The sequence below is a fragment of the Trichechus manatus genome, unplaced genomic scaffold (genome assembly GCF_000243295.1).
Source record: "Trichechus manatus latirostris isolate Lorelei unplaced genomic scaffold, TriManLat1.0 scaffold00111, whole genome shotgun sequence".
NCBI lineage: Eukaryota > Metazoa > Chordata > Mammalia > Sirenia > Trichechidae > Trichechus > Trichechus manatus.
The window spans coordinates 5575278-5587642 of record NW_004444047.1 but is presented as its reverse complement, the minus strand read 5'-3'; the positions used below and the strand labels follow the sequence as shown (position 1 = coordinate 5587642).

The following is a 12365-nucleotide window of genomic DNA, read 5'->3' as shown; positions in this document are numbered from 1 at the left end:
TGTCAGAGACCTGGCTTTTATTCCCAGCTCGGCCACTTGGTTTGGTTCAAACTGGGGTTAACCGCTTGAGTTTTGACTCTCCATCTGCAAAAAGGAGACAATAATACTTGTCCTCACAAGGCTGTCCTGTGGCTTAAATAACATGATAAATGTACAAATGGGATGCTATAGAATATCCTGAGGGCTAATATTTTTTGAAAGTGTGCAGTGTGACAGCTCTATGCTAACCCTCAGCACCATGAGCATTCAGTGGTATCCTGATTTTACAGATGAGGAAACTGAGGCGCGGAGACGTTTAACAGTTTGCCGAAATATAGAATCAGGAACTCACACTCATGTCTGTTTCGTATGAGTCCATTCTTTTAGTTGCTGCCCTATACTATATAAACTGTTGCCGTTGAGTCAATTCCTACTCATAGCGACCCTATAGGACAGAGTTGAACTGCCCCATAGGGTTTCCAAGGAGCGTTTGGTAGATTCAAATTGCTGACCTTTTGGTTAACAGCCGAGCTCTTAATCATTACCCGCCAGGGCTCCTATACTGTATAGTTTCATGTTATCTGATTAATTTAAAGAGATAACAGCCTTTCAGTTGTAAGCCTGCAAGTGAAAAGGGTTACTTAGTTCACTCAATAGGGAAAAGACAGAGGCATCCACATTCTCCCTCCTCTGCCTTTATCATCTTGGCCAGTAGGTGCTGGAAAAAAGGAGGAGGTTAAAGGGTCCTGTTGGCTGTGAGAGCAGACTGAGAGAGTAGTGTGGAAAAAAGTTTGCTCTTGTTGGGCTGTTCAGCCCTCATACCCAACTGATGTTCTATAGATGAAGAGAGCCCAGATACTCAGCCAAGGACGGGTGGAGACTTCCTGAAACCCTTACCATCTTGGGTCCTTTCCTATTGGATAACTCCCATATTCCAGAAAACTGACAGCCAGACACGTGGCTGTGATAGGGGCTTCGAGTATGGATTCAGGACTTCTTGAGAGTTCCTTTTGACCAGGTCTGTGAAGCATTGTTAGAGATCATCCACAAGCCATGGAAGTAGATTTAGGTAGAGAGCTTCATAATGTTGAGCACCTAGTAGGTGCCAGGCACTGTGCTGGCCCTTTAGATGAGGGCAGATGAAGAGACAGGTAAAGAATTTCAATGAAGTGGAACAGTGAGTGGGAGCATGCTCCTTTCTTAGGTGTCTGTACGTGCGCGTGTGTGTGTACACATGTGACTGTGTGCGTCTTAAACCTCCTTTGGTTTTCTGTGGGTAGAAGGTTGACTTGGTGGTAATTACTTGATTTGTGTTAGTATTTGGCTTTTGTTGTTCATTTTCAGATTCCAGCCAAGAAGGAGTCCTGTCCAAATATCAGCAGAGACAAAGATCGTCTGCTGAGATACAGCGTTGGAGATTTGGTGTGGTCCAAAGTGTCAGGTTATCCTTGGTGGCCGTGCATGGTATCTGCTGACCCACTCCTTCACACCTGTACCAAACTTAAAGGTATTGTGGTTTTGGCTGTTTTTCCACCATTCTCTTCTGCACTTAATCTTTCTTGATCTCTGGGCTTCTTTTTACTTTTCCTTAAATGGCCCTATTGTGGTTCATTTTTGCAATTTTGCCTGAAGTTAGTGATTGATTCAGATGTGACCCATTACTGTTTCTTTTTATATCCAGCTCAGATATGAATCTATCTGAATTTAGTCAGAGACATTAAATGAGAAGTGGTCTTTCCCTTGTCCTTTTTTTACTGTAAATAATCAGTTAGCTATACAGTGATTGCTTATTTCAGCACGATTTGCAGAAATAGTACCTCATACTAAGTGAGTTAAAAAAACATCCGAGTTTATTTTATTGCTATGAGGTAAAAAATGAGAAATTATCATCATTGGTCTCTGGAAACTTGGGAAGGTAAATGTTCATGTAGAGCAGCTGAAGACTATATTAAGAATGTAATATGCCATTGATACAGGTTAGAGCAAATGATAATTGGACAATGCACGAATGTGTTTTTGGAGGAAGAGTAAAGGAGCAGGTGGTTTGAGATTCTTCTGGAAAGTTCTAGAATAAAGTTTGAATTTGAGTAGCTTTTGAGGAAAGTGAGCTATTTCGAGTAAAGAGTTGGAGCTGAGTAAATTTAAGTGCCCTATGTACCCTCCACACTTGCAGAAGTGTGACAATAAGAGCCATGGATGGTCTGGACCTAGCAGTCCAGCCCAGGATTACCAACCACTCCACCTTTGTAGCCCCTCAGTGGTGCCCATGATCACATGTCTTCTCCTAGTCCCAGTGGCTGGAGGACTGAGCTCACAAGAGCAGTGCTGCTGCTCCTGCTATAGGCTTGGGTCCTCATTCTGCTGCACGTATAGCTGCTCAGGCCTGTTGGTTGGCTGTGGGAGCAGGTAGCTTGCTGGGTAGTGGTGTATGGTGGTGCTTCTCTGGCAAACAGACTCCAGAAGGGGCTGGTTCAGGACCAAGAGCACCTTGCTTTGGCCTGGCATGCTGTCATCATTGCAGGGCATGGCCCTGCCTTGGCCTCCTCGCCTTTTGGGGTGGTTGGGCCTCTGCCACGAGGCTCAGGAGCTCATGTGCGCTCCACAAAGATTTGTAGTGGTAGGAGAAACTCCTGTAGCCTGGCTTCAGCTGTCTTTTTGCATCCTTGGCTGGCTAGAATTGGGCGAATTCCTCCCAAGAGGCTTCAGGGACCTCACGGTGCACCCCTGAGGCATCTAGACTGGGTCAGAATGTGAAGGAAAAGTAACCTGTTCAGACAGAACCTGGGCTGTCCTGCCTTTGATTGGTGATGGGCCCTCGTGCCTCCACAGTCAGGTGCAGGCAGAGGGTGGTATTCCATGTAGGTCTGAGATTCTGCTTATTTCTTCTCAGCTTCTCTAAAACCAGGCACGCGCCCACAAAGAAAACCTGAAGTAGAAGTCACCTTGGGCCTCGTGACTTCCACGCATTTGTCTGCATAGCAATCATAATTAGGTTTTATTGATTTCTTTTTTAGTGTCTGGGGACTTTTAGTTTGTTTATATACCCGCCATCTTAAACTCCTAGACCTGTGTGACTGAAATGGTCTTTTGAATATGTTTCTTGGAAACCCTACGGGGCAGTTCTACTCTGTTCTGTAGGGTCACTGTGAGTTGGAATCGACTCAGTGGCAGTGTGTTTGGTTTTTTTTTGGTTATGTTCCAACTATCTGGGTTAATTGTCTTAACTTTAATGTCATTACATTTTTCCTTTGCCTTAGAAATCAGTAATCTCTGTAGTCTACAACTGCTTTTCCTTCTCACCTTTAGACCCACCCTCATTTTTATTTATCTCTCACTTCCTTTGTCTGTACTTCTGGACCCTTTACTCTGGCTAAGTGCTTTCACTCTTTTGCTTATGACATTGCAGTGGTGTTCTGTACATTGAGAGCATGGGCTCCCGAGTCAGCACCCAGGCTCTGACTTATCTGGTTGATTGGGAATGAACTACTCAATCTCTCTAAGCCTCACTTTCCTTATGTTTAAACAGTGAGGATAATGATAATATCACTTGTTTAGAGAGGTCTTAGCACCGTAACTAGTGAGTACTCAATGTTAGAGATTGTTAACGTTATCCTCTTTTTTACTTTTAAAACCTAATTTTTATTGTATGTACTCTCTCTCTTCCTGTGTCCTGAATACATTCCTGTTTGATAAGTCATTTACCTTGCATCCCCCTAGTATTTGGCCATTTAATGCATATAATTTTGTACCCATTTGTAAAATGGTGGGAGTAGTCGTAGCATCTGAGTTGATCAGACATACCTCCACTCTCCAACCTTTTTACCAATTCTCACACCAGCCATCCCTCCCACGGCACTCTCTACTTCTCTGCTGTGTTCAATAATTCATTGCAATAGCCACACAAAACTCACAGACCATACTTATAGTTAAGTGGTTTATTAAGGAAGTCACAGGATACCTTGGGATCAGGATCAACAGGCTATAATTCAGGGCCAGGATCAGGAAGCATGTAGGCAGTCTCCCTTCTTCAGTGCAGGACAGCTCTCTAGGCTCCTCCAGGATAGCTCCTCTCAGCCCCCCTCGGGACAGGCTCCTCTCAGCCCCCTCAGGATAGCTCCTCTTGGCCCCCTCAGAACAGGCCTCCTCTCGGCCCCCTCAAGACAGGATCCTCTCGGACCCCTCAGGACAAGCTCCTCTCAGCCCCCTCAGGACAGGCCTCCTTTCGACCCCCCTCAGGACAGGCTTCTTCTCGGCCCCCTCAGGACAGGCTCCTCTTGGCCCTGCTGTCTGTTACCACCACCTTTGCTTCAGGGCCACCTCTTGGCCTGTCACCACCAGCCCTGCTGCTGGGCCCCTTCCAGACTTGTCATCATAGGCTCTATCAGTGTCTTCAGTGTTATAGCCCTTGACCCATGTTACAGCTCTTTTAGGAAGTTCTTTGTTTCTTCTCTCTGCTTTCTTCATTATGCTTCTTCCAGTTGCTTCTGTCTCAAAACCTCTGTGGGGTTGACTACAAATATACACAACCCCTTGTCAGTTTCAAGGCATGGCTCCTTCCGGCAGGGGCATAAACTGATGAATTCTCTCTTAGTAGGCCACAGACACTTCATTTGCATAGTAGGCTATAGTCACCTCATTTGCATAGTCTATTGACCAATCCCTGCAAGGTACATATCAGTCACAGGGCAGGCTGCAGCCCAGGACCAGACAAAAAGTATCAAACCATGTAGTTTACAGCTTACCCACTTGCCCAGGAAATGTCAATCAACCTGGATGGAAGTAACAAACCCTTTGGAGTTTCCTAGGAAACCCGAGCAAAGGTAACTCCTCAGGGTTTAGGAGAAGAATCTCATAAGCTGTTTTTCCAAAGAACCAAGGCAAAAGGCCACATAAAGGAACTCATTTCACCAGACCATTGTTAAGTGTCTTTATGTCACCAGGCATTGCCCCAGTTTTTGCAACAATACCACATGGTCACACTTGGATTTTTTTGGGTAAGGTATTTTATTTGTTTGTTTGCCTAAAACACTTTCAAACCCACTGTTCAAAGTGAAACAGTACAAGGAACACCCATCTACCCCTCACCTGGATTTACCAACTTTTAATGCCTTGTTATACCTGTTTTATCTTCTCTCTCTAAATACACTTCCCCTTTGCCAAATGAACGAATACTTTCTTTAATAAGAATTAGCACCATGTTGGTTCCTGTGAGGTGGAGGTTAAAGATGTTCGGATTTTCCATTTCTCCAAGCTGCTGTACCACTCCATCATCTCTAACACCAACTATACCCCCTCCCCTCAGTACTCTTCCTCCCATCTTTGGGTTCGGTAATTCGCAGTCTCACAGAATTCATGAACTGTACTTACATTAAGTGGTTTATTGGGGAAGTAACAGGCTACAACTCGGGATTAGAATCAGCTTGGAAACAGTGATACAATTTGGAAGACAGGATACTGTTTGTTCTTTAATCAGGACAGCTTCCAACTGAGACAGCTGTCAACCCCTTCTCAGCCATGCCTGCAGGCAGGCCCTTCACTCGGGCCCACTGCTGCACTGCCACTGGGCCCTTGTCTTGTGCTGTTCCTTTCTGTCTTCAGTGTTAGACAGCTCCTCTCTTTCCGTGTCTTTTTGAAGATCTCTGTTGAGTTGGTTAATTACATAAGCAAGTCACTCACTCAATCCTGTTGGGTGGTTTTACATACCCTGTTTGCATAGTAGACTGACCAATCCCTGTAAGGTGTGTAAAATAGATCAATCACAGGGCAGGCTGCAGCCCAGCCAATTATTTCTGGCGGAATTATAAACCCAAGGCCAGAAAGGCTGTGTATATGGGAAACCCATTGCCCTGCACCAACCCATGTACAGTGGGTTGTAAATGTTATGGTACTTCACCTGTAAATATAGCCGTGGGATCTTCTAAGAACAAGGACATTTCCTAACCTACCCAGCCCCCCAGCCACACTTACGAAAACCCTAAATCAGTAACATTATCTGTCACTGTAGTCCTTAAATTTCCCCAGTTGTCTCCAGAATTTCCTTTCTGGCTTCCCTTTTCTTTAGTCCGGGATTGGATCAGGCTGTGTGCAATGCATTTGGCTGTTGTGCCTCTACAGCTTCCTCTGGTGTAGATCGGTAGTTCCCACCCCGACCCTGGTTCTTCACGGCTGCATCGTCTCAGAGCCGGTCCTACAGAATGAACGTTGTACGCTCTGGTCTGTTTCCTCATGATTAGATTTGGATCAGGAAGGTTAGGCGGAAACCCCGCTTGGGTAATGGGAGGTGATTGTGGAAAAAGGAGCTCACGCTTGGAACCTTGGAGTGGAGCTTTCGTCACTTCCTGAAGATCTGTGTGCAGGAAGAGGCTGAGAGTGTGCACCCCCTCACTGTACAGCCCCAGTAGACCATTTCTCCTGGAATTGTTTTGGGCTGCAAGGGAGGGTGGCCCTTTTAATCACAAGTAAACCAACTTCATAAGGCTGATAATGCGCATTTAAAAGGCAATTCCAAAGGAGGAGTCAGGGTAGAAGGAGATTCAGATGACCTATGAGAAGAGAGAGACTCAGAGGGATCTGTCCCAAGAACAGAGGGGATAAGGGAAGGCCATGTGCACTGCTTGATAGCCCCATCGGTGTCCCTCTGACCTCATCACATCAGGAAACCCCCCGTGCCACCTGTCCCACACCCTGGTTGATCGGTGGTGGCCACCAGAACTCTACAGGATAAAGGCATGGTCCCCTGTTGTCATTAACGGGTGATCTGTGGGCGACACTGAAAGTCTTCCCCCATGGTTTTAGCATTCTTTGATGATCCTGCCTGAATTGTTTATTCTGTCGGCTTGTGAAATGCTACTTGCCCATTTTTATCACGCTTTCTATGTTTAATTGGTTATTTTTATTCTGTGAAAATGGGCTCCCCCCTAAAAAATTAGCTATGTATTACAGTCCTTACTTTTTTTAATGCTCAAATCGTCCCAGATTGGTTTGGCCAGTGATTCTCATTAAGTCCCTTTAAGCTGTGTCCTTTTGACTTGTCTGTATCAGTCAGCCTTTGAGCACTTCCATGAATTCTGGCCCAACAGGATATTCTTATACCTTTTTTTACCTCAGTCCTGGAATCAGCTATTTCTTCAGGAAGGCCTGGGTCTTTTTAGTAGAGAGCGGTTGTAGAAACCCAGATCCAGGCATTGGTTGGGTTTGTTGCTATGGGAGTTAAGAATTTTCCAGGGAGATGTGGGTAGTAGCCTTTCCAGGCAGTGCCAAGACCTGGTCCCAAGTAGAGCTTTTGGGCTGCTTTATAATTTCCATACTCGGTGTGAGAGCTGAGATGGTGAGCGGGGGATGTGCTCTAGGGGCGCCGGCATCCTCGTTGGGGAAGTACCGGAACATGAAGAAGGATGACTTCTGGCATGGAGCTGGCCTAGCTTGGGGTCCTGAGAAGCCAGTACTTTTATTCTTCTGTAGGATGAAACCTCCTCACCTGACTCCTCACCCCCAACTTTTTAAGTTTTTAGGGGTGTGCGTGTATTTTTATTTATCATGAACCTACTTGGATCTGTGGATCTTAGTAATGCACTTAATATTTTGTAAATTAAAGTATAATGTACATGCAGAAGAGAATAGTCATAAACTACAGCTCAATCTAGATTTTTTTGAAAGTCCAAATTTCCTTCGAAAATCGAAGTTAATGAAAGTCTTTGGTGAAAGCATTTTTGTGATATATAGCAGACAGAGCTTGTCTTGGCTGCTGTCTACTGGGGCACCTTGATCGATTAACAGCTTTGAGGCTTGACCCTTTAAGTTGGAAACAGAAGATAAACTTACATTTTAGATGTTGTACTATGAAGAAAACTGAATTCTGCATCTAGGAGCTTCACCATCTTCCCTTCAGATAACGGGTCTAGAATCCAGTAATTTTCGACTGTGGAGATTTTTATCATCGCTTTCTCTGCGTTATGGTAGGGAATCCGCGCCCCCCCCCCCCCCAGTTTGCAGCATATTTATAGTTTAGCATCTTAAATTGATGGGAAAATGAGCTGCTGACAGACATGTTTTTTCTTTCCAAATTGATATTTGAGGATGGTACAGCCAAACTACTTGACATGGAATTGCAAAGGAAGTAAGATTGTGTATCTACAGAACACAACTGTATACCGCAACACAAGCTAAAAATGCTTAAAATCTAATTTTGCTAGTACTCTTAAGGTCTGTCTTATAATCTGTAATATAATGTTGCATTAAACTTTAGAAAAACTGGAGTTTTTTTAAATCTCTTACGTAGATAGACATTTCAGTTGTTTGCAAGTCCTTGCAGCAAAGCAAGCAACGTTTTTAAATAGGCAGTCTTCTGAATTGATTTATGGCTATTAATTCATTGAGACTTCAGATATAAATCTGGTGGTAGGGAATCTTGGGAGTTAACCCTCATTGTTTAATTTCTAAATTCTAGCATCTTTCTAAAATTATTACAGGTAATCTTTCTCATGTCTCTGGTTATCTGATATTATAACCTCCTTACTGATTTTTTTTTTTTCCTGTTCTGTTAGTTACTGGGAGGTGTGTTAAAATCTCTCGCTGTGTTGGTGGATGTGCCCTTTTCTACTTTAGTTCTGTCAGTGCCCCCAAGGACTGAACGGAAAACCTGGGCATGGTGGTACTTGTCCTTTGTTTCCTTTGGAGCTCTGTGGTCTCCTGTCCTTGTGACTTTGCCCTGTGCTCCACTCCTGTTTCTCTAGGCACCCTCTGGCCTCATCTGCATCTTAATGGCTTCTGTGGCTCCCTAGAGCTTTAGCTCCTGAGGCAGCCTTATCTTGTGGTGGCTCTATTCTACATGAATGACCTAACAGTTCAAGTGGCCATTGTCCACTCACAGACTCCACATAATCTGGAGAGAGACTCTGGTTAGCCCAAAGGGTTGAGGGCCACCTCTCCTCCAATGGGTTGTGATGGGGAGGAAATGAACATGGACAACAGGGCTGTTGGTGGAGTCCAGGATCTCTTAGAAAGGGGTGTGGGTTGGGGAGTCGATGACAGACATTTTTATACAGACCATGATTAATGAACATCAGAAATAACGTGAAGAAAGAATTACTAATAAATGGTGCTGGGACAGTTGGTTAGTTATGTGGTAAAATAAAACAGCTAGATATTCACCTCTCAACTTGGACCAAAATAAAATTCATGTAGATTAAAGAAACTCATAAAAGTAGGAGAAAATTGGGTTATGTTGTTATCAAATTTCTACATAGGAAAGAAATTTTAAAAATGTTATACATTTATTTTACAGACTTACAATTAGACTATATTTCTTCACCTGGCATGTAAGGAGCTTTTCTATGTCATTAACTATTCATAAATATGATTTAAGTTCGTATTATTTCATTATATATACTGTTAGAGATTTTCTTCATTGTAAATAATGCTATGACATACATCTATATTTGTTTTCATGACTCAGGAAAGCTTTTTCAAAGTATTGAAGTAATGGGAGGGAGCGGGGAACCCAGTTGCCACTGAGTATGTGTCAGCAGAACTGTGCTCCATAGGGTTTTCAGTGACTGTGATCTTTCGGAAGTAGATTGCCAGGCCTTTCTTCCCAGGTGCCTCTGGGTGGACTCAAACCACGAAGCTTTTGGTTAGTAGCTGAGTGCTTAAGCATTTACACCACAAGGGACTAAAGTAATGGAAGAAGTCACAAATCGCTTGACAGCTTTTTTTTTTTAATTGTGCTTTAGATGAAGGTTTACAGAGCAAATTAGTTTCTCATTAAATAATTAATACACGTACTGTTGTCAACCCTGTGACGTGTCAGCACTCTCCCCTTCTCAACCTTGAGTTCCCCATTTCCATTCGTCCAGCTTTCCTGTCCTCTCCTGCCTTCTGGTTCTTGCCCCTGGGCTGGTGTGCCCATTTAGTCTTGTATACGTGGTTGAGCTACGTGTATTATTGTCATGGGCCTGTCTAATCTTTGGCTGAACCTCAGGAGTGACTTCAGTACTGAGTTGAAAGGGTTTCCGGGGGCCGTACTCTGAGGGTTTCTCCAGTCTCTGTCAGACCAGTAAATGTGGTCTTTTTTTGTAAGTTTGAATTTTTTTTCAAGGGTTCCATCTTAAAACTCATCCTTATTTTATAGTTAATTTTCCCATCAGAGAAACAAATGAAAACCTGTGTTTGATTATGAGCCTCTCTTTTCTTCTCTTTGGTCACATCTTTTAACCCTCCTTCCTTGCCTTCCATATTTTCTTTCAGTGTGGAAGAGTTCTTCTCTCATCTTTTCTTTCCTAGAACCTTCCTTTTTCGTGCTTCAGTGTGGATTGCTGGCTTTCGTAACCTTTTGCACAGCAGCAGTAATCTCAGACTCGAAGATGCTTGCTTCCCTGAGTTAATGTGTGTTTTCTATGATTTCATGACATGCTCTTCGTTGGTTAGTTTTCCTTTTTTATTGGAGCACATTTTTGACGTTCTAAGAAAAGTGATAGTAGGTAAATTTGAGTCCCTGCAGTTCAGAGGGTGCTACTTCCCTACCTTCACACTTGATTTGGCTGAGTGTAGAATTTTATGTTGAAAATAATTCCCCTCAGATTTTTGACGGTATTCTTGCATTGCCTTCTAGTATCCAGAGTTGCTTTTCAAGTTCTTTGCCATTGTGTTTCCTGTTCCATTAAAACGGAGGCTGTCCTCTCACACGCGATGTCAGTGGAATCTGTCCTCCCCTCAGCAGCTTGAATTTCATAAAGATGGGCCCTGATGTGGGTGCTGGATGAGACACGTACTGTGACATGTTCTCATGTTAATTTGATGAGTTTCTCTGGTTCTCTGTACAGAAGGCCTGTTATTTGGGATAGCACCTCAGGGATGGGTCCTGTAGATATATCATGGGAGAAAACATTTTTTCATCTTAATCTTTTTCTTCTTTCTAGGAGATTTCTTAACTTCCCTTCCAAGCTATCCTGTTGAATTTTATTTTCATTAATTGTATTTTAACATATCTAATAGCTCTTTGGAATCCTAGTGGCACAGTGGTTAAGCATTTGGCTGCCAACCAAAAGGTCGGCAGTTCGAATCCACCAGCTGCTCCTTGGGAACCCTATGGAGCAGTTTTGCTCTGTCCTATAGGGTCGCTGTGAGTTGGAATCGACTCAACGGTAGTGGGTTTCAGTGGGTTAATAGCTGTTTTTCTTTGTTCTTGTTTTGTAGCAAACCAGGGTTTTTTGTGGTCAGGTTCTTCTCTTCCTTGCATTGTCTGAGGCCCTGCAAAAGCTGTTTGTTTCTGTGGAGTTTGGACTCTTTCATGCTGGAGGCTCCCCTGGGTGCCGGGCGCCTTGCTGCTGGGTTTGCATTTAAAAGCACAGTGCTCTCACTGCTGCCTGAACCTGTGTGTGGGGGTGGCTTTCTTATCTGGCTGACTTCACTTTAGAGTGTCCACTTAACAGTTGGCCACTTAGTTCGGAACCTCTAAAAGACTTAGTGGAGAGGTTTTTCCTCTGGGTCACTTCAATTCTCCAGTCAAGTATCCTTTGAATTCCTGTGGCCAGCTTTCTGCTGGAGAGAACAGTGACTGGCGGGTCCCCCAGTTTTCTTCCCTTCCCCCTTGGTGCAGAGATCTGACTTTTCAACTGGCTTACCTGATTTCAACCTCACACTTGACCTCAGCAGAATCTGGCAACCCCTTTCTTGGGTTTTGGGGTGAGAGCGCCTCCTTTACCCAGGTCCCCTGCTGGCTACATTGTAGGATGTGGCTTCATCCTCTCTGCTGAGCAGTAACAGCAGCAGACATCTGAGTGGCTGCTGTGTGCTCTCCCAGTCACCCTCTGAGGTCGTCGGGGCTCTGTCACCTCGAGCCCTGAATGAGCCCATCAAGGCTGCACAGCTGGAAGGTTGGTGGAGCCTGGCGGGACCCAAGGCTGCTGACTGCAGTACGCCGCCTCCCAATGCCTTGCAGCCATTTCTTTTGAAATGTCTCTTTTGCTGATGTCATCTCTTACTTTATGTAGTCAATAACTTTTTTTTTTTTAATTATTGTTGTAGTTTAAATGAAGTTTACATTTCAAGTTAGTCTCTCCTACAAAAATTTATACGTACATTGTTATGTGACCCTGATTGCTCTCCCCATACTGTGACAGCACACTCCTCCTTCTGTGACAGCACACTCCCCCTTATTTAGTCAATAACTTTTTTTTATTGGTCAATAACTTTTTAAGAGAATCTTGGGAAGGAGAGGCGATAAAGGGCTGCGTGGAATCCGCCCTCTTTCCCAGTCGGTTTTGAGCCTTACCTAAGTCTCTGGTAAATGAGTCTGTTGAGTTACCTTTCTTAGGCATCGAGCATGGTAGGGATAAGAAGAGGAGGATTTATTTCGAGGTTGACAGACCCAAACACACTAAGTAAAG

At 44.1% G+C, this 12365-nt stretch overlaps 1 protein-coding gene across 1 annotated transcript in view; it reads left to right on the top strand.

Moving 5' to 3' along the window:
- Window positions 1–12365, top strand: part of NSD2 (nuclear receptor binding SET domain protein 2) — a 90717-nt gene that overhangs the window by 32636 nt on the left and 45716 nt on the right. The window contains exon 4 of the mRNA XM_023737982.1: window positions 1324–1486. Within this exon, the coding sequence (XP_023593750.1) occupies window positions 1324–1486 (163 nt within the window). The remainder of the gene's footprint in view (window positions 1–1323; window positions 1487–12365) is intronic.